At 38.5% G+C, this 26441-nt stretch overlaps 1 protein-coding gene across 3 annotated transcripts in view; it reads right to left on the bottom strand.

Moving 5' to 3' along the window:
• Positions 1-25886, bottom strand: part of ARHGEF10 (Rho guanine nucleotide exchange factor 10) — a 102653-nt gene extending 76767 nt beyond the window's left edge. For 2 of the 3 annotated variants that reach the window (XM_086745219.1, XM_086745221.1), the window contains exons 1-7: positions 25809-25886; positions 8543-8713; positions 6913-7197; positions 5540-5606; positions 4240-4319; positions 3069-3125; positions 1569-1732 (exon numbers count right to left, since the gene is read on the bottom strand). In XM_086745219.1, the coding sequence (XP_086601345.1) occupies positions 1569-1732; positions 3069-3125; positions 4240-4319; positions 5540-5606; positions 6913-7197; positions 8543-8713; positions 25809-25845 (861 nt within the window). In that variant the 5' untranslated portion in view covers positions 25846-25886. The remainder of the gene's footprint in view (positions 1-1568; positions 1733-3068; positions 3126-4239; positions 4320-5539; positions 5607-6912; positions 7198-8542; positions 8714-25808) is intronic. The other variant, XM_086745220.1, reaches the window with a different exon arrangement.
• Positions 25887-26441: the final 555 nt, after the last annotated feature.

The following is a 26441-nucleotide window of genomic DNA, read 5'->3' as shown; positions in this document are numbered from 1 at the left end:
AAAGTATACTTAAAAGTGTTTAAAAATGGCTTTAAAACTTGCTTTGTGCACATGCATAACTAGATTTCCATGACTATGGCCAAAGCTGAAGCTACATATAACAGGAAATATTAGAGAAAAAAACAAACAAACCAGCAACCATGTTAAGACTCTCATAGTCACATACAAAGTCATTTTCTGGTCTCTTCCAAAGGTATTAAAAAAACCCACAAAAACAACCACCAAACAAAACCCAAACTCAGTTATCTTCAGTCTAGTTTAAAAACTCCCCAGAAAGAAACAGCTGGAATAGCTTAAATTTGTTCTAGTTGTGACAAAACCAAAACAAAACCAGAGGATGGCCTCTCAGCTTAGAAAGCGCTGATTTGGGTGGGCTCAAGTCTCGCAGTTAATTGCTTGCTCCCTGATTTCCATAGGGGAGGCAGCAAGGATGCAGGCGGAGGAAGAGCAGATAATGTGTACTGGATGGAAACACAGACAGTGAGGCTTCAATCCTCATCCAGATAAGAAATCTGCAAAATGAAAATAAAAGAGTCCCACAGAAGAACACCCTGGCTGCTACCCTTACGTCCTCCAGCCACAGGGTGCTGGGGCAAGTAACAGTACGCAGCTGTTAAGCAGCACTTGGTTGTCTGTCCCCAGCCAGCACACACCAGGGGGCCCTGAGGACTTTGCGGTGACCCTGGGCACTGAGCCCAGCCCTGCCTGTCCCCACTCTGCCCCACATCCCTATTCTCCAAGCGCTTAGAGCAGGCAACCGGCAGCGGGAGGCTGCCCAGGTCCCAAGCAAGACTTCCCTCTCACAGCAAGGGCACAAGGGCAGGAGAGGACCCAAGCAGCAGAAGCACGGGAGTCTGAGGCTCCTCCCAATATGCAGACAGACGCAGCGAGGGCAGGCACCCATGCTGCCAGTGCCTTCCTGCCTCTCACGGCACTGATGTAGCCAGATACTAGACCAGAGATGTGTCACAGATGGATCATTTTAATCATGCCACCTCTCTTCTCTCCTTAATAAATGGTACAGTCTTCCCTTTGATCACAAAAATCTTTTCAGAGTTTGTTTAAGCTCAGTTACCCTCAAACAACCAAAGGGATACAAATCTAAGACAGAAAGGTGGGAACATTGGCGAACAGTTTTGTGACTTTCAAGCACCTGAAGGATCCCAAAACTTCAACTCTTGTCAGGCTTACCCCCATTTGTTCTTTACATTATATTCCACACTCATTTACCACTTACACTAATCCAGCAGCCGCAAAAGAAGAAAAGGTGAGGAAGTGCCCACAAGCAAAAATAATCTCATTTTTAATTTCACTTCTATCCAGTTTGAGTTTTTTCTTTCTTTAAGGAGCTTCCGTTTAACATTCTAGTCTTTTCTTTTGCCTGTTACGTTTTGTTGTGGACTATCACTGCCTTAAAGAGTGATAGACGTTTAAAAAGGACTCCTTTAAAAAGATGCTGTTGGCATTTGAAACTGGATTGAGGAGGGAAATACAGGTGAGAAAGATTCCCAGAAAGTGCTGGGAATCAGGATAACCTCAGTGACTGAGCAGCACTGTGGAATACATACATGTCTCTTGTGGTTGCCTCGCAAAAAGGAGCTGGGAATTCCATTTTTACACTCAGAATCACTCTGTTCTTCATAGCTTTCAAACTCACTTGAACTCCACCCGTACTCCAGTGAGCTGTTTCCACCATCATCACCATTTTCCACATCATCATAAATCATTTCCTCTGCAAGAATTAAACCAAAATGTAAAAAGCTATACTGAAATCTCTGTTTGTTTGAACACCAAAAAAATTTGTTCAGGATGTACTATAAAGAATATACAGACTTTCATATGCACATTTTAAAATGTGAATTAAACCAATCCAATATTTAAAACACCTGAGAGTGGTAATCTAGCACAATGAAATCATAGTTAGTGAAAATAAGTCAAGACTAATGTAAGTCATACTTTTGCAATGCCAGTATTTGGGCAGCCTATACCCAGTGATTTGGTGGATGTATCTTGTTTATGGCTAATGTAGACTGAGCTGTGACTTTTTTGGAACAGTTGTGTCTCCCTAACAAAACTTATAGTTCAAACATCAAAACCATGAATGCACAAAGATGAAATTTCTCTCAGTACCTATTTTCTTAGAATCTTTCAATGTCTTTGGTGACAAATGGAAAGCCAACATTTAAAAAATATCTTCTGGGTTAAGCCAAGATGCTCAGCAGAGCTTTGCTCCACATCCCATATCCTTCCCCAGCTCAGCCTCCTGGTCTTCATATACACGTTTCCTGACTGAGCAGCCACAGCACAAAGATGTCCCTGCCCAGGGCAGCACAGTCCGCTGAGGGATCTTCCAGTAATGAAACATTCAAGTCATGAATGTAACATAATACTTTCAAATAAAAAATGCAACAAATTTCAGTAATAATTTGCAAAACACCTTGCCTGAACACCGTTAAGGATAAGAAATAAAAATGTTACGGCTTGAAATCTAAATGTGGTTTTCACACAAGAAAGCTTAAGTGTTTTCTTGATTCATTAACAACTTCAACTTCAGTATCAAACATCTGCATCTTCTGAGAGCCATGACAAGTAGATGTTGAGCTCCTAATAAGCCAATCCACTCAAAAACAAAATCTGTTAGTAGCAACCAAGCTTTAAGCACAGTCTTCCCTATAACCAAAAACTGCAAAACAAATCTCAGCTGTGATCATAATGCACTATTATTTAACTATTTAAAACACACTTTTCCTACCTATCATATCTTGTTTAGGTCTCTATAGCTAAAACATCCAACACTAATTCTCTAATATACAGAATACTCAAGCATTTGGGACAGTATCTATAGAATAAAACAAAATTTATCTTCCGAGACGAGCACTGTAGGAGACCTACTAAGATAAACCCTTTCAAGAGTTAGTTTAATTCTGAACTTTCTAAGACCTACTGAGTGTTAACTCCATTTACATATATTTTAGATTCTTGATGAATGCATCTATTCAGTATACACAAACATAATTCCACATTATTATTTTGCTTTCAAAATGGTCTGTATTACAAAGACCTCAAACCTGGTTCAGAGTCTGAATTTTCTCTTGGCACATCATCATAAATTACTTCATCTGGGTCTAAACGCAAAACAGAAAAAAAAAAACAAATGAGACACACATTAAAACTTGAGTGGGACCTAAAAACAACATTTAAGATGTGTTTGCATAATGCCCTTAATAACATGCTTTAGCTTTTGGTCTGCCCTGAAGTGGTCAGGCAGTTGGACTAGATGGTCACTGTAGATCCCTTCCAACTGAAATATTCTATTATATTCTAAGTAATTTTGGTTATATTGGCACATATGAATACAATGGAGATATGAATCGTTCTCCACTTGCATTTTGCTAATCATCATTCAAATAATGCAATAATGCACAAAACAACTATAAGGTTATTTGTGAAATTTCGGAGTTTTATATGCGTTGTTTACAATGACCTTTGATAGCCTGAAAAGAGAAATCTACTTCAATAGACAACATTTCTCCCTCCTTTTTACAGCACTATGGTATGTTCTATGCAAAGGGCTGCTCATGGCCTTACTAAATGGCTGTAGAGAAGCTGTAATAGACATCTTTTAAAGAGAACTAAAAGTAAATAATGTAATGATCATTGTAGTACATTAAGAGGCAGAATGAGGTGCAAATTCTTCAGTCACTTCCAAGTGACATGTAGGATGAACCTCCAGCCCAGCAGGAACAGCTGAGAACAGGCAAGATAGCCTGTTCTCAAACCACAGTCTCTGTTCTGGTTTAAAACGCAGTTGCCAGCCAAGGGCACACACTAAGAAAAAGTGGCAATTCCTTCCCTTCCACCTTCTCCAAGAACTTACGTGCCAGTTACTGTATGAGAACAATTTCATATACAGCCACAGAGTAGATTCTGAACTTGAGCAAATTTCCACTGTGCATGTACTGATGGAGCAAAGTGATTTCTTTAAGACTGTGACAAATTATTCCATTGACTCCAAAAAGCACTCAATGGAAAAGTGAATGTGAACTTTATTTTAAAATACACAATACAGTACACTGCTGAATGTTTTAACTGGTGTAATTTGGTTCTGAAACATATCTGAAAGTGACCATGAACATTCCTGTAAAATATATATGTGCATATATATACACACATACTGTTGATGACAGCTTAAAACTGACCTTTTTCTACAGTTGTACTTCAGTGCTCACTGATACTTACTTTCCATCCATGCTGTATTTGCAGGATCTGCAACCCACTTGGCCAGAGCATCATCATCTCTCTTGGCCTGGTTATCTTCACTTGAAAAAAAAGGCCATAAAATAGAAGCATTAAAAGCTACACCATAATGTTTTTATACAACTTTGAAGACAAGAGAATAAATATCTTGCTGCCTTCTAGTTCCCACTCATTACTCAGCAGTATGTAATTAGAAGATTAATAATGTATTCTATTTAACAGTCTGAAAATTTTAGTCAAGAAATTGAAAACGCTTCCCTTCCAATCTCAAGAAATACTTTGCTTTTGAGTTCTTCTACCAGAACATAGAAAAGTCTGTCTTGGAAAACAGAGAAGTGAGAGCTGCTCTTTCACCGTAAGTAAGAGTAAAGACATTCTGGGCTACATCAGGAGCCATCGGACTTGACGAGGCTGTTATCCTCCACTAGTTGGTGCTGGTGAGGCGGAACAGCATGTCCAGTTTTGGCTTCCCAACACCTTGCTTCTACTGAGTTGTAGAGAAATTGAAGCTACCTCTAGAGAAGCTACCTCTAAAGAGAGAGACAGATGTGGAGAAATTGAACTTGGGGACTAAAGCACACGGCCTACAAGGAAAAAGGTGGGAGACATGGAGCTTATTTAGTCTGGTGAAAAGGATGCTATGGGGTGATCCAACAGCAGCTACAACTATCTGAAAGAGAGCTACAGCAATGATGGAATTGGGGGGTTTTGTTGTTCTTGTTTGGGTTTGTTTCAGGGTTTTGAGGGCTGGTTTTTTTTTTTTTTTTTACTGCCCGGTGATACACAAGAGGGAATGGTCAACAAACTGCAAACTAGAAGATTGGCTTGAACATCAGAGGGAAAAAAACCAAAAAATAAATAAATCACCAAAGGGTTAGTATAGCAGGAAAGACTGCCCAGGAAAGCTGCAGCACCTTCATCCTTGGAGGTTTTCAAGGCTCAGTTACCTGAGCTGCTTGAATGGCATGTTGGTGGTGGTCCTGCTGAAAACAGGACTCCAGCAGCCTGCTGCAGTTGACATTGCTGTGACTCTATAAAAATTAAACCTAGTTCCTTCAAAAATGTCATGCACAGTTATACATATGAGACCTCAGCCAGTGCTGATTTTGGTACACAATCAGAGTTACAAAAAAGAAAAGAAGTGAGGAAGTTAAGAAAATGAAAATAAGCAAACATGGAAGCATCACATAAGAAAAATAAAATATTTATCAAATGTAAGGTTTCTTAAGAACAAAGGTTTTACAGATCATTAAAACATGCTGAATGCTGAACTGGCAATCACCTATTTTGAGGCTCCTCTGAGTTTACAGAATTACAATGACATTCTTCAGTTGCTGACTGCATACCTGCTAAGAAAAAAGAAGATATATATATATATATATAAATAAAAAATATCACAAAAATGCTTGGAATAAAATGTCAGTGTGGTTCAAACATATGTTTTAGCATAAGAGACTGATTTTGCTGGTTCATTGCTAATGAATAATCTACTTCTACACAATATTCTTATTCGTAAACACACACATCTAAAAAAATTTAGATGTTTCTTCACACTATCCATTTTTGCAAATGAAAGAAATTCAGACACACAGCACTTTGGTATAAGAGCTGTTAAGAGGAAATTACAATGTTTGATACATTTAATTCTAGTATTTCAAACATACATTCCTCTACAGGTAATAACAACCACACAAACACATTTGCTTTTACTTGCCAATATTCCTAATGGGGGTAGACAGCAAAGGCTGCAAAAAAAAAAAAAAAATCACAGTACATGGAATTACCGTAGAATTGCTGCCTAGCTAAATGATAGTATATTCAAAATATAAGAAAGAAAAAAAAGCAGGATAAGGGGAACTTTCTGTTCCTCCTGCTCTCTTGACATTAAGCTGTCAGCTTTGCCAATTCTGGTTACAAAATGGGGATTGTTCCTGTTTCTCTAGTAATCCATAGTTATTTTCCTTTCACATTTCCTCTTCTGTCTTAAAATTGCACTAAAGGACAAAGAGAATTCATCAAATTGTCAAGGAAAAAATCCCACAGCAACTCTAAATCCACAAGGATTGGAAAACAAAAAACCAAACAAACAGAAATGCATATAGAAAAGGTAAAAGGGACAGGTACTCTGCCAGGATGTAGATAAAGCATGATAAGGTATGAGAAGAAACCATTTGGCTTGAACACTGAAATATGGCCCTGGAAATTATTTCATTACATTGAAAGGGAATTAGCATTAATTGTTCTTAATGGCAAGATAAGACAGGAGTCCTCCGTTGTACTATACGTTGTAATACTGTACCAGCAAAACAAAGGTCAAGCATCATCAACTTGAAGAAGGGTTGAAAAAGAACTGAGTACATTTGTTTTTCTTTATGCATCTTTACTTAGGTATCCCAATCTTTGTATGGCAAGCCGAGTAAAAATTCTTTTTTTTTTTTTTTTTTTTTTTTTTTTGGTAATAAACTGAGATTTTTCTTCAAGCCTGACAAGAAATATTAGTTCATACTGCAGGATAAAGTTCTTTTTCTATTTTGACACAAAATCTCCCACACATGTCCAGGCTGAGTGCTACACAAGCAATTACAAAACAGCACAGGTACCTGAAGTTAAACAAAGATTCCTCTTCAAATAAAGTAAGGAGTGTAAATACAGTACCTTCTTCATCCACAGAAACACTGCGTATTATGACAGGACTGGAGTATGCTGGCAGTATCAAAGGTAAGTTAGATGGCACAGCATAGCCACAGGGCACAGGAACAGAATATCCACCAGGCAAGTTTGGACTTAAGCATTCATCTTGAGGACTTGGTTCTGGTGATGAGGATGGATCCTTGTCTTGGATTGGTGAAATGTTTATGACTGAGTAGGGATTTACTTTGGCTGGTGTGCCTTTCGCAGCAGGTTCTGGTAGCTTCTTGCTGTGTTCTAAATTATCAGCCCCTTTAGTTGAAAAATTAAAAAAAACAACCAAACAAAAAATTTCATACCTGTTTGAAGTGCTTGATATTACTCTTCGCAAATACCCTAAACGTGGAAATTATCCTTGCTATACAAGTTGCTTATAATCTATGACTCACAAAATTCCCACATAGTAGTACTATGGTCCCCATTTCACAGATGAGAAATACAACAGCACCAAAACAAGCTGGGTTACAAAGATGCCTACAGAAAAAAAAACCAATAACTGGATTCCAAATCCTAAATAGGAGGATTTTTGACAGGTAGCCAGGGTCCTCTTTTGCTTGTCATAAGCACATGGCTGAAAACAGCCTTAAACCAGGAAGGTTAAAATCTGGATTCTAGATGAATTTGGATTTTATAAATAAAAACACAGTAAATATTTCAGGAACACTCATGATGAGAGAAAAAGTTCACTAGAGGGACGCTCCTCAAAGAACAGTCCTGAAAATGTTCTGTTAAGAAAAGGTGAAAGAAAATAACTTTCCAAGTTTTCCTCTTTGAAAGTAAATTATTTTCTGTCACATGAAGTTCCTAGTATTTCTCGAGATCAGCTGAGGTACAGCAGAACCAGACGCCCCTCTGAAGCAAGTTGCAGAAATGCATCCCAAGCACCAAAGGCTTTTGAGCTGCGAGTACAACTTCACAAAAGGGTGAGCAAGCAACAAATTTTCAGGAAAAGATGGTGCTTAAGCTCCAGGTTGTCAAACTGCATAGTCACCTGAAGAATTACCTAGCCTTAATTGCCATGAGCACAGTGACTTTGCTTACAAAAGAAAATTGGATTAAAGTCAGCAAAATCAGCTGTTGGCAATTTGAGCAGAATACAGCAATTTCCAGACTATACCTTAGCACTGGGAACATCTGCATGTGTTGTAACAAATGTTTTAAAGTTTAATAAAATAAGACTTCTGCTTATGAACAAAATTCATACATTCAGACTCCATTTTTTTTTAATGCACATCATCTTAAGATCAGTAACCAGCAAGCTTAGCTGTGAAAGCAGCTTATCTGAAGCCATCTACATGCCACTAGTGCTGCAAGGACATCAAGTTTTCCTGTAGCATGGCACTGTGACTGAGACCAGTCCATGGGTTTGGAGGTCACACTTGGATAGGAAACCCCACAGGAATTACATGTGATGGTCATTTGCCTTGTCAAATCTACCATGAGTGTAACTAGCAGGAATACTCAGAACACTTGCATGGTATTTCCATGGAAACGTCTTTTTCTACAAGTATTTTTATTGCACTGTCAAGAAAAGGTATCCTATAATCAGTCTTGACTATTTAGCCTGGTGGAGGCACAGCCTGATGGGCTGATTTACCTGTGGCGTTAGCCTCTTCGTGCTCTGTGATATTTCCAGGATCAGGAGGAGGTGGCACAAGGGCTTGCCTGTCTGCTTCTGGTATCTCATCTCCACTGTCAAAGTCAAACTGTTCTCCCTCATCCTCCTCTTCATCGTTTGCATTTGTGGCTTTTGGTTCATGCTCTAGAACTGTGCAGAAAGAAACACTTTTGGTTGTTTGCTCTTAATAATGATTTCATAGGACCAGTAAGTGTTCCACATTACGAATGAAGTTTATACAATGAACCCTTTAAAATTTTAGGTTACTGGAACGGAACAAAAGCTCCTTGAGAAGCTGATAATCTCATGCAGTTTTCAATAAATCCTTTAGTGTAAACAATGAAACTACTTGGAAAGCAATTAAGAACTGATAATGCAAATACCTTTGCTTTTGTCATAATGAACCAAAACCAAAAGATTTTTAGGAAAACACTTAAGCAGCCGATTCTTTAACAAGAAAAGTTCACAGATGAATTTATTTGTACAGGAACTTCAGGACTTTGTAATTTCAAGTTATTTTTCCTTTCTAACTCAAACTTTTAAGTCTATTCTTTCTTAACAGTGTCAAAATGCCAGTGATGGTAACTTCACACACATGAGAGACCAGCAGACTGGTTTGACTACTACAGTCTGAGGCAGTTTTAAACCAACAACCTTATGCAACAAGCTGCTAGCCCTATCACCACACACAAGGTCCACTTTGGTGGAGGCAGGAGGGTTGACTTTTCAATTCCTACCTTTGAAAAAGTAATGGTTGAAATAATTACATTCTAATACGGGTAGGAAGCGGGAGCGGTGGGGAGTATTTTTGTCTTTGCTTGTGAAGACCCTGCAGCACAGATTTGACACCATACACGGGGCTGGGGAGAGGAAGCGGGAAGAACTGCTGGGCAATTTCCCTCCGTGCTATTGTTCTTACCTGCAAAAGCCTAGAGCATCCACATTTTAAATCCCTTCATTGCCTTCCTACTGCTGTTTTTGCTGCCCGCCTGCAGCACCCAAAGCTTCTGTCAGAGACACTGCGCAGCGGAGGAAGGGATGCCTGACACTGAGCAGCTGTAGGGAGGGATGCCAAAACCCACCAGCCTCCTCCCTGCTTCCAAAAGCCTTCACTGCAGCTTCCCAAAACAAATGTGCTTCAACTCTCCCTCCCTAGACCCACCTTAGCTGCCCTCCAAGCTTCTGCAGGAGAAACTCTTACCAGAGGTCCCCTTGAGGCAGAAATGTAATCTGGAATATTTTTTGGCCCAGTTGACCTTTCTCCCGAGCTCTTCCCAAAACCCACGATGGATACTTGACTTCTATACAGGTTCAACAACGTATTTAAAATGTTATAAAAAACTCACGTAACTACAGCATAAAAACATATACTAAATATGTAAATACACCAATATGTTATAAAAATGTACATGAATTTGACAGAATTCCCCTCACCCCCTCTTCAGGTAACACAGTATGAAAAACAACGTCTTTCAAGGACAATCAGATCTCCTGAGTCATGACGATATTATCAGCTTTTCTACCATCCAGGGCACGGTTTGTATCTGTATGATAAAGCCCACACAAACCACAACTCTAGACTGCTTAGATTGTCATGGTAATCAGCATTCCTGCCAAGGCTTCTGTTTCTTCAGGCAGGCTGAGCCAGCATATTTTATCGCAGCCACAAATAACAAGATCTTTCATGCAGCCTCTCTGTAAGAGAAAAAGTGAACTAATTGCAAAAAGAGTAAGGAACAAAAAAGGGGTTATCCTGCATTTATTGTCATGGTTAATGGCTGAGACAGCAGGACATTTAACTTAATTTTGATGCTTTTTAAAAATCCTTCTGTATGAAGTCAGCCTTTGGATCAAGGCTTTTCATTTTTGCTTTGTCCGTTACCAGTATTTTTTTTTTCATGAAAGATGAAAAAATCCTGCAGAGTTCTTCCAAGTTACTTAAGACAATCACAGCATTCTTCCTGATTCAGCATCCATCTGACTAGACTGTACTACTTGCTGCTTGACAATAATAGGGAAAAGAAAGAAAAGGGGAGAGGTGGCAGTGTTTTATTTCTGGAGTTGGTTTTTTTTTTCCCCCCCCATTCCTTTACGCTTCAGTATGTCTGCATACTTCAAATTTGGAAAACGCAAACCTGTGAAGTACTAAGCAGAGTGGTTTTTGCGATTACCAGTGTGTAAAACATTGGTTGGTCATGCAGGCTAGGCAGATAAATAAGTAGATGGCAGTCACAAACAGGTAACAGCCTCAAAACCACAACTTCTCATGCACATGCACTACTATCTGCCACTCCTCTTGCTCTACTATATAAGTGAACCACAGCAGGAACCACTTCAAATACATCAAGTAGCTCTGTCTGCACTTTGAATGGTGGGAAAAGGAGGAAGATGTGGTTACTAGAATGAGTTGTTAATTACTGTAAGATTAGACCACTTGAGAAACTGGGGCGTTGCTGAAGCAAGACTCAACTTGGAGCAGTGAACCCACCAGCTCACCGGAGGTGAATTCTAGACACTGTCAAAGGAAAAAGCACGTATGCTTATGACATGTCCGAGCCATGCAGGGAAACATCGAGGGAGCAGCAGGCACCGCTGAGGTTTTGCAGCTGCTATGTTAGGGAGCTTCTGGATCCAAATGCTTCCTTAGGGCATATAAAGGTAACTTAGGTATCAGATGCCTGGTAACTCTGTACTCCAGCACTTTTACACCGATGCAATTCCCCAGACACTCAAGTCCAGCCCAGTGCCATTTGTCAGAGACAGACAACACCTGCAACTGGCAAGAAAAAGGTAATTTGAGACACTAAAAGCAAAAGGAATGACTTGGGACCCAGAAGCAAAACCTGGTCAACTGAATTCCCCTTCAACGTGCCTTCCCATTCCCCCTAAAAAAAAAAAAAAAAAAAAAAAAACAAACAACCCATATTTTTATTTATTTCCTCAACTGGAGTCAAAAACTGTTTTGTTTATTCAGAAACATTTACTTTGCATCAGAAATAAACAAGGCCCAGAACCCAGTAATTGGGTACTACAGCCTGGAAAGATCCCCAAAATCACATCACTCATGGGACAGTGGGTTAAGATTACAAAATAAAAAAAAAAAAAAAAAAAATTCCTTTCTGTGATTACACATCCTTTAGAAAGGGCAGACTGGAGATAAATATCCTCACTTCATAAAGTTTTAAAACTGTATTTCAGCTTTGCATCACTTCTGCATTTGTTTAATTCTGGAACTATAAGCTTTAATCCTTTAAATTTACTGATCCCTTCAGTCTCATACTTAATAAAAATATTCTCCTTTAAGCTTTTAATCTTAAGGGCATACGATTTCATTTTATGGAAAAAGTAACTTAATAACAAAAATAAAGAGGGTGAGTGGGGTTTTTGCTTCAACTGAAGAGCTGGTCAGCACTGCAGATAAATACAGATTACGTCATACAAAAAAAAAAAGACATCTTGAATAACTATAGTTTTTCTACAGTTGTTTGTGTTACGTCAAAACAACACACACACATCAAAGCACTTGGGAGGTGCTACAATAAATTAGGAAGACACACAGCGTAGTTACACTTGGGCTGAATCTGATTACAAAAAGCCACCACAGGTCCTGCAAAATGTCATGCTCATGAAGAAAGCCCCAGTTCCTCCAACGCTTTAACTGTAAACCAAAAAGTGCATTTTCCAGGAAATTGTGCTTGCAGAGAAAAACTGCGAGGAGGTGATTTCCAAAGGCACACCTCCTTTCCCTCCAGATCACATAGAGGACAACTACCTTTTTTTTTTTTTTAAACATACTTCTAAAATGCACTGTTGTTGTTTGGTTGGGTTTTTTTTTGTTTGTTTGTTTGTTTTTGTGCCAAAGTAATCATCACAGACTGCTTAGCATTACAGAGTCTTCCTGGAATTACTTTGAATAATTACATTAGTTACTAAAAAAATCCAATTTGCCCTTTCACCACCACTCACATCCTTAACTTCACATACGCCAAGCAGAGCAATCAGAACATAATAACTGATTAAATTTTTTCATCTTATGTCAATATCATTCTGCAGCATTTGCTTTGCAAATGCTTCAGGTAAATTCTTGTGTTTCTGAAAATTTCTGTTTAGAGTTTTAAAGTATGAAAAAAACCTGCTATAATGGAAAAACTGCCTTCAAGCTAAATTAAGTGTGAAAGTGTGAATTTAGGATTAGAAAAAGGAATATATACTCTCATAATTGTCAGCACAACACAGAGATTTATGACTTTTTTTCTGTGGTATCTTATTCAGTGGAATGACATTTCTTAGCTTGTTTTTGAAGTAAGCTTAACTTAGACTGTGTTTACAGAGACCTGCTGTGGCATAAGCAAACGGAAACAATTTTTGGTTGCTCTGCCAATTACAAAGCATTCTTGGCACCATCTGTTTTCCCTTTCGTTTTCCTTAAACAATTTACAGTTCAATGTAATACAGCTAAAGAATGTAAAACGTTCTTTTTACGTGTAACGTAAAAGAGTTACAAGTTTAAGAGTGATATTACTTTTTAAAGCTGAGATTAAGCTTGTGAAGCTTCATTAATAGTTTTCTTCAGCAGTTCATTTTAAGGGATACAGAAACAAGATGAAATAGCTCTGCACTTACTATCAAGTGCACTTAGAATACAGTGCAAACACACAGGAAAAGAAAAGCACCCCAAAACTCTGCCCTTCCTTGCAATTGTGTAAATAGGAGAAGATCCTGAAAAAGTCAACTGAGTTGCTTCCATGGAAAACCATGGTAAAGGAAGAAAGAAACAGAATCCCAAGCAGGAGCAGTTCAGCAGTCTGGAGCATGGTAACAACAAACCTGGAAGCCCTGGACATAAACAGGTACACTGCCATCAAGAAATATGAATATTTTATGCTATTTTTTTAAGGTTTGAAATATATCTTTAGAAACTGAAGCAAGGCTTCTGTATAATTAGGAATGTCATCCTTGCAATCAGTTGTAGTCTTTTTTTTTTTTCCCCTCTCAAACTTAGCAGGGAACTATGGAACAAAAAGATGAAATGCATCTATTATATTTGAAAGACTTCGTGACAATTTTCTAAAGACTGGAGGTAAATAAGACATGGCAAATATGCATGTTTTCAGAAGGGAAAACTATTTTTCCTTTCTCCCTCTAACAGTCACTTTTCTTCAAACACATAATTGGGGGGAGTCTAGAGTGTATTCTCTCTTGTATATTCACTGAATGCCAAATGTGCTTTTCTTTACTCACTTTTACCATATCACCACCTTACACTGACTAATGAAGAAAATAAATGTACAAAACTTCAGATTGAAAATATCTCATTACTATTTACTGAAAAAAAAAATTAATCCAATTGAATCTACAGGAGACTGGCAAGAGTTGCTTGTTCTTATTCCAATGTGCAGTTTTAAAACATTTATTTTTTTACTCATGTATTTTGGATTGCAACAAGACACTTGGGACCACAAAGACCCACCTTCCTTCAGAGTGAACTCCCTAAATACTTCATATTTCTACATATTCTTGAGTGTCTTTCTTGAATTACTTAAAATTTTACAGTTAAAAAAAAAGCTATAAACAGAATATTTTTAGGTATTATAAAATTTGATAACTCATGAAGTTACAAACCAAACCAGACAGGCACAATTTGAGTGCATATTATTTAACTCTGATACATTGCAGAAATGTTCTCCTTATCCCTCCTTTCAGATAAGACACACTTGCCTTTTCAGACCCTTATTTCTAAAGAGTTTAAATCTGCCCAGTTCCTTAGATACGTGTTGAAGGCATCAGATAGAAATAAGAAATGGAACTGTGCAGATACCAGGAAATAACTGAACTTTTAAAGTTATCCTTACTTTTGAAAAACTAACTATTTGGGCTCAAACATACCATGCTGACCATGCTGCACGATGAACAAGCTCTTGAGCTCGTAGCAGAAGCTTGGCCTTTGTCAGGAAGGTGAACCTTGTACTAGAAACACTTGTGCCTGCAAAAAGTTTCCCAATTTGTCCAACTTGTAAACCTTTGTAAAATGATGGCTGATTCATATTCAGCAGGAATTTGCAAAAAGCTTTTCAGAGACTCAGTCACTACCAGACAGCCCCTAGTTTTTCCCAGCTTTTTAGCACTGACCAGACTGCATTCCTACAGCTAGAAAGCAACACGGTATTTTCTACCTGCTCATGTCTCCCATCTGTTACCAAGACTTCTTTGGTATCAGGCGAGAAAACTGAAGTTAAATATTCTTCCACTCTGGTACTTGGCTTATGTACCCATCTCTCTCCTGCCTTCCCCAGATCTCATCTCTACTGTCACCTGCGCAGGGAGGGGGTGGGACGTGCAGAGGGACTGGGCAGGGCAGGAGGGATCCTGTAAAAGGAAGGCTGGCTTTAACAGCAAGTACTCCTGCAAACACTGCCCTTCACCAGCACTTCCAAGTCACAGCGTGACATTTGTCAGCACACCACTGGCATCCAAAAAACAACTCCTCGTATGGTCATGCATGTGGAAAGCATCTATTTTGCTAAGGGAAAGAAAAGTCTAAAACAAAACTGTGTATGCAAAAACACACAGGTGAGTACTCCTTCCCATGGGAAGCAGATCCGAGCCAAAGACTTTCATTCCCCTTTCACTTGCAGCTGTGCTAAGCTGGCGCTGCAAGAAACCCAGGTCCCTGCGGCACGGGCACGCTGCTAATTACACACAGCTCGTGCACACATCCAAAGCACGACCACAATGTCACCATTACAAGTCTCTATGGAAAACAGTCACAAAAACCCCCAACAAAACTAAAGAGTACACATTCATGCAAAAAAAAAAAAAAAAGTGATTCCAGTGATGGAAACAAAAGCAAAACCACATTAATGAAGTGGTTCTTCCCGCAAATACACAAGAAAGAAATAAGTAAAAATATCTCTTTATTTGATATATACACAAATTACATACTAATTATGTTGTCAAGAATGCACAAGATGTATTATTCTTCTGGATAAAAAACAAACTCAAAATTGAAGTCAAAAGAACAACGAATCTGCCTGCTCAAATTTCAGAGAGAGACTGCTAACAATGGCATGTCAAATACTAAAGAATTTTATTTCCTGAAATAAAGTACACATCTGTGGATGTTAGCAAAGAGTTACAAATACAAAAAACATTGAACCTTACAAACTAAGTTTAAATTTAGGATTGTGAGTAAAGTTAAGTAAAAAAAAAACTGAGTTGCAAAAAAACCAAGTCTAAAATAAAGACATTAGATATGAACTAGGCTGTCCAGAGAGTAGCAGCAGCAACACCAGAAAGACCTGTACTCCTTTTAACTCCACAAGATGCTTTTCAGTGCTGGCAATGGTATAATCAGAAAGGCTGCTACATAAAATTAATATTTTGTTACTATTTACTGTAACTGCTTTCATACTCAGTACGCTGGTGACACTGGTATTGCCAGTCACGACCAGAAATGTAGACCGAGCCCGGTCCCTGGACAAGCAGGTCTTTTCCACTTCAGCACCATAACAGTAGATTCTGCCATTAAAATTTCACCAAGAAATGTTGATGATGTGCAGCAAGTCAAGTCATTAAAAGGAGATGCTGTAAGGCAAGTATTGGTCATTATTTGGAAATCTGCATAAATACATGATAGATCCCTACCTCCCCTGAGAAACATCTACCCCCATTAAAGGCTATTAGCCTTCCATCAGTATTAGAGGAATACTAATACACTTACTAGTACCAAGGTTAACAGTCTGAACTAGTATAAATGCCACCAGGCACCTAACATGAAGTATCGCAGCCAAAGCACAAAAGCTGCCTTGCTGTCTGACATGTCTGTCAGTAGAGATAGGTCCTGATGATGGCTGCGTAGCCGAGCTCATCCTCGGCTACAGCGCATAAAAAACTCCTGAACTCACCTACAACATGCTGCCAAATGGACAGTCCATGCAGGGAATGGGAAAACCACAGAGCTTTAATAAAACACAAATCAAACAGCAGAAGGACTCCGAAGTCGTTGGGAAAATGAAGTATCCAACTCTGTCAGCGCAGGGATGGAGCATGCTGGCTAACCATAAAAAAGGGAAGTCTTCTAGGAAATGTAGTCCTGATCACGTAGTTGACGTATTTGTGAGAAAACAACCATTTTAAAGGAAATTTCCACCAGTGAGAGCAGCTTGGCTTGTTCTTTATTTCTTCACTTTTTTTTTCCCTAGCAGATATCATCTATTAATATCTAGTTTTCCAAATAATTATTCTTTACATTGAAGAAATTACTGTTTAATGGTTTGAAGAATATGCATTTCTCGAATACAGTCAGTTTAATTATAATTAGCAATATGAAACTGCCATATAATCCGATTATACCTTGGACTGAGAGGACTTTAAGAGTAATTTAAAGTCCCATGAAGCAGAAAGTGGCAGAAAGAGATCCTGGAGGCCTACAACAGGTGGAGCACAAGATCCCACTTCTACAGAAACAAAACATACAGTTTGGGTACATAAACTGTATATCATACCAAAAAAAGTTGAAATCCACCTAAAGCAAAAGCTTAAGTACCTCAGGTCTTAGATTAAGCCTAGCAACATCTTTCCACCAGGTTGACACATTTTGGATATGAAGTAGGATACACTTTGGGTACTTCGAGACCAGACCTTCATATGACTTAGGCAAAGGAATGCCTAAGTTCTGGGTCATTGGTCCAGCCTGAACACCCCTTTATCTGTCAAAACTGAGGCACTTGCTGGCACTCCCAAAAGCAGCACTTTGAACACCTAAAAGCTTCTGACTTCCTTATCGGCATCAGAGCTGTTCATACGCTCAGCCTCCTTTCATGGTAGCCCAGGCAGGGCTCAGAAGATGCACATGGCTTCAGGGATCAACTGCCACAGGTCACATTTTCCAAAAGATAACTCCATCTAAAACTGTGTGTAACCTGTTCACACACTTAAAAATAACTTAGATTTAACTATTTGTGTTTTCTCCTCAATGTATTCTGAACAAGGAAACAATCTAGAAATCAACTTTTACAGCAACTTACAGCATCTTTTACTATAGAAAAACGTATACAGTAGAACAGAATGGTTACGTCCTGTAAATCCAGGACAATACTGGAAATATTTTGGATTTCAGACGGCTTCTTACCTACTAATTTCTGTTGTTGCCCCTTTGCCCAGTCTATAGAGCCCTATATAGACAGACTGATTTGTAAACAAAGTTTAAGATACGCAAAGTTTAACAAACCCATTATCCCAATAGCTAATGGGGACAGAGTTTTACAGCATCTCCTTTCTTAGCATTTTTTTAATTATTGTTTTAATGCGTCTTGCTCTTCTTTGCCCTAACATACTGAGGTCCTGTTGTACCTCAAAAAAAGTATACCTGAGGAATTCAAGTAAACTCACCAAAACAGTAATTCTTACATCAAGACTCAGTAACTGAACTCTCTGACATCCTGTTTCACAATACCCTTTTAGAATCATAGAATAGTTGGGGTTGGAAGGGACCTTTAAAGGTCATCTAGTCCAACCCCCTTGCAATGAGCAGGGACATCCTCAACCAGATCAGGTTGCTCAGAGCCTCATCCAACCTGGCCTTGAATGTTTCGAGGGAAACATTCTAACGCAGTTTCTACCAGAAAGTTTCTACCAGAAAGTTTCTACCATTACCTCAGTGGACACTAGCTTGAGTTGGGCAACACTGGTGTTTCCTTGGGACGTTGCAGTTCAACAGCCTCAGAGTCCTTCTCATTGCCTCCTTTCATTAGCCATGGAGGGGAAAGCAAGCCCTGCCTTGGCCCCCACGTTGGTTGAAGAAAACCGCCATAACCAAATTTCATGATTCAGAGCTTCAGCCAGTCCACACGGGCAGCCAGGAAGCAATGCCTTCCAACATAAAGAGTGATCTTAAGTATTTGGCTGGCAAGTGTTCTTATGTGCAAATATGAGTGGGCCATTATCAGATATGCAAGTGAGAAAGAGCAATCCCAGTCAAAGTTAATTTTACTTCCACCTTCCTTTGCAAAGCAGGAGACTGCTAAGATCCTCTGGACATGTTACACTGAACCAATTCACTGCTCCCAGTGCAACTTTTTGCATCAGCACCTGAATTTCTCTTTGTCTCTCCCTGCGACATACATAACTGAGAAGTCGCCCATCATCCCCATGGCACACACGTCCTTCTTCCAGCCACTGTAGAAACCTGTACCAGCATAACAAAAGGTTTTTCAGGAACTACCATGCTTTTATTAACATATTATTTAACATATTATTTAACTATGAGATGTATTCCTGCAACAACACTTCTTTGACAGACTAAATCATCTGTATTCATTTTAATGAAACTATGACAAGGTCACATTTCCTGGAAAGATTAGTTCAATGAGAAACAAAAAAGGAAAGTCTACACAGGGAGTTGGAGGGGCTTCCCCCCCCCAAAAAAAATGTTACCAAGTATGTTTTCCTCAGATTGCTAGGCATAGTTTCAGTTCCGCTCTGCAGCAAAAGCAAGCAGCACTTAATAAATGTTTCAGTTAAATAATTCAGACACTTTATTTAACTTATCATACTGCAAACAATTTTTTACTCGTGCTCATGCACAAGATAAAAATTATAACAATGTATAAAAAAGTTAATCTCTCTATAAACTCTAGAGTAGAATCATTATAGAAGCTTTAGACATGGTTAGTGAATATTTACTGGGATCACTGAAATGGAATTAAACAACCTAAAACCAAGAAATCCCTCAGTTATTTGGCAGCAATTTATCCTGGCCAGTTAATCCTAGATACAAGTCCTAAAAAGGCAAAAGAAGTAAAGAAAAAAATAATCCACACCTCTGTTGTCTCACTGTTTGAAATTAAAATTTCAGAACTTAATTTACACAAATACTCATTGAAAAAATATCCCCAAATCAGTACACATTCCTTTACAATTTGTTTGTCTTTTAGGTAAACAATACTAGTTACCCTAGACCAAAGATAAAGTTCTGCTGCCATTCCTTGGAAGCCCTTTATCTCATCATCAATTGTTCTTTTCGATCAATGTCTGCACCGTGTCCCTGCACACAGCTAGCAAGTGAAGTCCAGCAGTAAAGTCACCTTACAGAGCAGCTGAGTGAACAGAAAAAAACAACTGTAACTTATTACTCAGAAAGAAAACACCAAATACTATCAAAAGGATTAAGTCCACCTCTCAGAAATCTATGACAGTTATTCACATTTTATCATTTAACACATTATAAACATCTAGCAAAGATTTTACTGGACTACTTCAAAATAAAGTAAGATATAGTTACAACTACGTAAACTATGTTTTCCTTGTAGATGCTAAAAACAGATCTAAAGGTTTTAATTAATCTATTTATTTTCTATTTCTTGTTTTTTGCCAATGCTCAAGTCCACTTGGCTAGAAGAAAAAAAACACATAATTAGGAGTGACATATGACATCGTAGCTGCATTTTTGCAATAGGAATTTTCTTGTTACTCTTTGTTACACAGCTTGTCTGAGTTGTCACACAAAATAATTGATCCTTACCTTAAACAATGCTTTTTCCTTTATTTACTGAGAGAAATGTGATCTTTAGAAATAAATAAATTGTTCTGTTACAGATGGGATGTCAGACACCAGCAAGCTACTGCCAGCTTCAAAAACAAGGGACCATTCATAACTACAATTCGCATTTTGTTTTCATTCTTCTGAAATCTTGGCTCCCCTTTTACCATCATTTGTAACTGTCTGTATGCTGAAAATAGATATCTAACAAACAATGCTGTTTAGCCCAGGACCAACTCCCTTTATAGCTGCAGTTTAATTTAAGCAATGTTCTTATTTCAATCCTCCAATGGTAATAAGTAACATCTTTTTATTTTACTTTAGTTCAAAACACAAGCTTATGTCTCCCCAATGTTCTTCACTTCCATAAACTAAATCGTAAAACATACAAGTGGTTTTCTTGTCAATATTATAAAAGCCTTAATTTACCTCTGCCTCTTTTCTCAGTCACAAAATTAGCTTTTTAAAACAGTTAAAACCTAAATAAACTATGAAATCATTTACTAAACAGCACAAAAGGTGAAAGAAATATATAGTGCACAGAATAAAAAGTAGTTTCCCTAGCAGGGAAATACAGTCATCTCTACAGAGACATGGCCGTCATCCAGCAGCTCCCTGGTAGGGTTAATGAAAAATTTTTCTAACTTTTTTTTTTTTTTGGTAGAATACATAAAGTCATCGCAATGTTTATGAGTACAGTTGTTCCTATTTCACTCTTACCCGCAAGACTCAAACCAGCCAGAGTTCCTTCTCAGGGACAGAGGAACTATGACTATTTTAGTGTTCTGGCGCTGGCAAGCAAACAACAAAAAATAACCACGGAAAGACATAATCACAGCACTCGATCATATACAGGATATCCAGATCTAAGTCCTTGGCCTCCTTGCTCTATATCTCTCCATATCAGGAACAAAGAAGTATCCTACTCACAGCCCTAGAGAGCTGATCACTTGTATAAAAAGGTGTATAAATCGTTGTCCAGGATATATCCTCAGTCTGTTTTCAGTTTAAAAAAAAAAAAAAAATTAAAAAAAAAATCTCATCCCATCGAAGAACATCTTAAATCCAAAACTTCAGGAGAATAAGGTTTCTCACCTAGCTTTATCCAAGGTACTGGGGACAGTGGTGTGGGTGCGTGAACATCCAGCTCTCCACTACATCTCACACTTCCCAAATGAAGAAGAGTTACAAGTGATTCCCAGGTAAACAGAGTATTTGGCAGTAATACAAAGACTACGGTATCAAATTCTCTCTCACAATGTTTATGTACAAACACTGAAATTTCAGTATTTCACTTTAAAATGTTAATATAAATAATATGTTAATTTCCTACAAATAGGAAACAAAATACACTGTCTGTTCACAATTCAAGAACTGTATGCAATACAGCCATACTCCAAATCTCATCACTTTATATTAACCTACCTTGATAGACTCAATTAATTATGAAACAGAGCTTAAAGATTATTTTAGATCTTACAACTCTTGTAAAAGGCAACTCTGTGTAGGACAACTGGGATGAACTGTTGGCAGGTGTACTCAGTATGAGGAAATACACCCAACATTTTGTAATAGTTTTCACAGAGAAATCGTATGAGGTGTAGTGCCATGTACGAGAGAGAGAGAGAGAGAGAGAGATTCAAAGATGAAAATGCAAAACCAGAAGCCAATCTGACACAGAGAGCACACCTCCCGCAGCTTCCCTTAGGCAAGAAGCTGCTTCTCAGGTATCCATCCTGCTGAGCAAACAAAGCTGGTTTTCCTTTTAAAACAGGCCCCAATAAACACCTCTTAAGTCCTCACTTAAAGAAAAGGCCTTCCACTTTCTGAGATCATAAGATGTTTTTCAAGTAAAGAAATGAAAAACTGCCAGAGACCACATCTCCTAATAAAGCTGGAATAGCACAAGCACAGGCCATCAGATGTAAACACCACCCCAGCATTAAACATCCCACCTCCAGTCCTGCCCGGTCAGGGTGAAGACAACCCCTCTACAGGAGAAGCACAACGTGACTCACAGTTCTCAGAATTGCCAGCTTTTAAATTTCTTGCTGCATAGTCTGCAGTCCACAGCTTATCCTTTTCTCGTATAAATAGGTCTGTTTAAGGACCCTCCATTACAGCAACCAATTGAAAACATCATTATAACTTACAGCCATGATAAAATTTCTCATTTTCATTTAGCTTTTAAAAAGGGAGGAGTTTTTTTTTTGGTTAATAGAACAAGAATCATCCTTTATTTTATTTCACAAAATAGTAATGGAAAATTTTTATGTATAAAATATTAAATACCAGCACTTTGTGGTATTTTGTGGCATTCATATGCAGAGACACACTAAAGAAGGGAACACGAGCTAGTACTGTCATCTCAAGTGCCAATTTCAGAAGCAGTTTTTTAGATTACGCTCTTAGCCAAGGAAGCCTTTGCATCTACCCCTCTCCAACTGCTCCCTGGCTTCTAAAACATACATTCATTCAAATTATACAGAGAAAAACACTGGCGAATTTTTAATCATGGCTAGAAGAATCTATTTTTAAAGCAGTTTAGAGGAGGAAGCAGATAGGCATTAATTTTTCTGAAGTTCCTCAGTACTTGGATTTGCGCTGGGTAGGGGAATTAACTAGCACAGACTTGTCATTGCCTAATTAACAATGCATGAATGGAATGTCCAAACAGCTACGAGCAAATATGTTGCATAAGGATAACAAATTAAATAAAGCTAAAATATGTTATCTTCCATCTTTTTGTTGCATGTAGTTTTTCCCTTATAAGAAGTGGCAGAAGCAGCTCTACTATTGACCTTAACCGTACCTTAACTTAAACAAGGTAGAGATTCAGGCTGTTATTGCTAAGGAAATTACATTATTTAACATGAATTTAATTGCATAGCTTTTATATACCTTTTCAGAACATCCCCACGACAAAGATGAAGATTTACCATTATTTTTCCCCTTTATATACATTAGGATTGATATAAATAAATTCATGAAAGTTACCTGTCAAAACCATAGAAAAATCTACTTGACAAGAATAAAATTGAGCTTTATAGTGCAAGGTATACACCTGTAAATGGAAAGGAATCCACTCAACTTCAAACACTACAGTTATATTTGTTAGGAGGACAAATAGGAAAAATAAATAATTCCCATGATGTCACAAGAGCTTTTAAAAAAAAAAAACTAACAAAAAACCAAACAAAAACCAAACAAAAAAAAACCAAACAAGTTATTTCATCTGTGGCTTCAGTTCAGGATTTTAGAATCATTATGCAAAAGCTTTTTTTTTTTTTTTTTTTTTAAATGATACATCAAAGGGTCATGCACCCAGTAGACGCATTGTCCTCACTACGAGCCACCGTAACCCACCCATGTGCCCACTGTCTGAAGGCACCGGCAGGTGCTGCTTATCCCTTCTTAGCAGACACCATGGGTGGCCAGCGTACATCCATACCAAAAAAAACCCTCAGCCATTCCAAAACAATCCTATATGCTTCCTTCCTTTAATTGTTATGCATATTTGCAGTTATACCTAGCCCTAAAATTCTCACTTATTTTCCACCTGCAAAAAGACTCCTGAGAATTATCTAGAAAGTGAACTAAAGTGTATTTTAGTGTAATTATTAAAATTTATCTTCACTGGTATTCCCTTTATTAATATGCTTTTTTTTTTTTTAACAGAGTTAGCAATGGTAAAGTAAAACAACATACAAGTTCCAATAGTTTCAGACAAAGCTTTTTGAGATGACAGGGAAAGCACCATTGACAGAAGATCAGGTAGAGCAGAATCTCAATTTATGTTAAATAAGTCGAATCCCAGTCTATTAAGGAGTGACATGTCTGAAAATAAGGATGCAATACACACAGTTCTACATGTCACAAAAACCTTTCCAGAGACAGAACCTAAATTCTGGAATCATACTGAACTACATCACCCTGAATTTTGGTCAGAGTATCCCACACACTGACACGCTGCACAAAGTTGGAGCTGCTGCCGCAATTATTAGCTGTCTCTGAACATCAGCAGCCCCTGCTCAAGTGGAAATATTGATTCCTTAGGGATGAGTCTTTCCCCACAGCACTACATTGCTTCGGAGATGGATTATCCAATAGAGACAGTTTCACAGAAACTGTCACTAAGCAAAAACAGAGCTAAATTCACGGTCCTAGCCACACAGATTCGGACAAGGACAGGAAAAGCGTTTTTGCCAACAATAACCTCAGTGACATCTCAGAGCATAAATATAACTGTCAACAACACTGGCCAGAAATCTAACCCATTAAAAGCTGATTTCATAACTTTCTGCTTCTTTCACATTCCCAGTTTCCTAGGTAGTATCTACAAACAGACCTCTGTCTACGGCAGTGTCTAAGTTAGAGAGAAAGCAGTTTTGATCTAGGATGGCAATTCCCAAATTCCTAAGGACTTATGGCTGAACAAAACTAAGATAAATCCTCTTTCATACTTAAATGGCTTCATACAGGTACAAGTTCTGTGCGAACAATAAGTAAAATGTCCTATAAGTAACAATGTATGTTAATATATAAAAATATATACACCTATCAATGCATATGTGTGTAAGTCCATAAGCAATAATGTCCTATATAAGGGACAGATCAAAAATTTACAGGAAAAATCACAATCTATACAAACTACACCAGCAACCTCACTGAAATAAGAACAGCTGTACCAGGTTCAACCACAGGTCTCCATAACCCACATCTCCATAACCTTCTGCTTTGGGATGATCAGAACAAGCCTATGATACTTCTCCTAAGTAGTCTCCCAGCAACCAGCTACCAAAAGCCAAATCCTTTTAAGACTCAAAACACATAATAGCAAGCACTACACAAAGGTGCATTTACAGGAAGTAAAACAGGAAAAAAAAAAAGCCACGTGCAATATTCTCTTAGAATGCAGAAGGCAAAGACGCGCTGTCGTTGTACATCCTACCTTTGTGCCCTCTGAAACCTAGGCTGTACCACTGGCCACACAGCTACCAGCATACAGCACGCAAGGGGCACCGACTGCTAACTCTACAGAACCAGCTCCATACAATAATAATAATAATCTTCCATAAATCTTTGTGCTCGGACCACACAGAGTTTCACCTGTGCATGCTTCCCCTCTGTTTCCCATGGGAATGCATCCTGGCTAGAGAACTGCAGCATCAGAAGAAGGTCCTTCAGCTACAGCCCTCAGCAGACATTGCCCAGATCAAGTGGTCGCAGCAGCACACGCGCTAACAGAAAACAACTCACCCCTCTCTGCCCTCTCAATTTAGCCTTCAAATCTGTCCAGGCATTTGAAACACTGGTCCAAATATCTTGCCAATGCCACAGGCTTCACTTTTTTTTTCTCTACAGGGCACCACATGCTTGAATGCCTGAGGCTGCCAAAGCACATAATGAAGGTGTGATGATGCAGCCCACACAACGTTGCCTTAAAACACACATATTTGCAGATTTGGACTGCAAGGACCAATTGCTCCCCAGGTTTCTTCCCATCATGCTCTTGCAACACCAGCAAGCAAGGTCCAAGAACCAGACAGAGTAGATGACAGCAGCTCATGTTTCAGCAAAATGCCACTGGGACCAAGTCTTAAGGTCCTACAGGGAAAGGGAGCACCAGGGAGGTAAAAATACTTTTGGAAATATAATGAAATTGTTACAACAAAATTGGCTTAAAACCCAAACTATTTCAATTACCTTCTGGTGGTGGGGGAGGGAATTCCTCTGTGTCCATCCTAGTGTATCCACTGTGCCTTTAGCAGACTGGAAAATCCTGCAAAAATGAAGGGAATATGTTTTGCAGATGAACACAATTTCCAAATATTGAGACACTCCTTTTCAATTTGGCCAAGCTCATACCTATTAGCTAATAGCATCATGGAAGAGAGGAAATGTGCCTGGCTTCTTGCTTCAAAATACATCTAGTCCAAATTTTTTATGTACACAGCCCTCAGTATTGGAGCCAATTCTTGTAATAATCTCAATAAGCCAGCTGAAGAAAGATGAAGTTTTCAAACTATTTGGTACTCTGCAGCTCCCACTGTGACAATCACAAGCAGATTACTAAAACATGTTACTTCAGTGCCTGTTTGGAGTATATTTTCTGTTTCAAAATCTTCATGAAGGGGAGAAGGATAAAAATTCTAGGAAGCTCATCAGTTTTGATGATGCTTTTTTCCATTTGGCCACCAGAAATCACAAGTTTTAACGATACACTTTATACCCAGCATTTTCTTTTCTTTTTTGACAATCTTAAAAACTCAGTTTGAGCCCCTTTACTTCCACCTCTCCTGAGGAGAGTGAAGTACCAGTGAGAAGTCTCCTGAGTGC

The sequence above is a fragment of the Chlamydotis macqueenii genome, chromosome 3 (genome assembly GCF_036417535.1).
Source record: "Chlamydotis macqueenii isolate bChlMac1 chromosome 3, bChlMac1.mat, whole genome shotgun sequence".
Taxonomy (NCBI): Eukaryota; Metazoa; Chordata; class Aves; order Otidiformes; family Otididae; genus Chlamydotis; species Chlamydotis macqueenii.
Note: the sequence above shows the minus strand (reverse complement) of the source record. Positions and strands in the feature narration are given on the sequence as shown.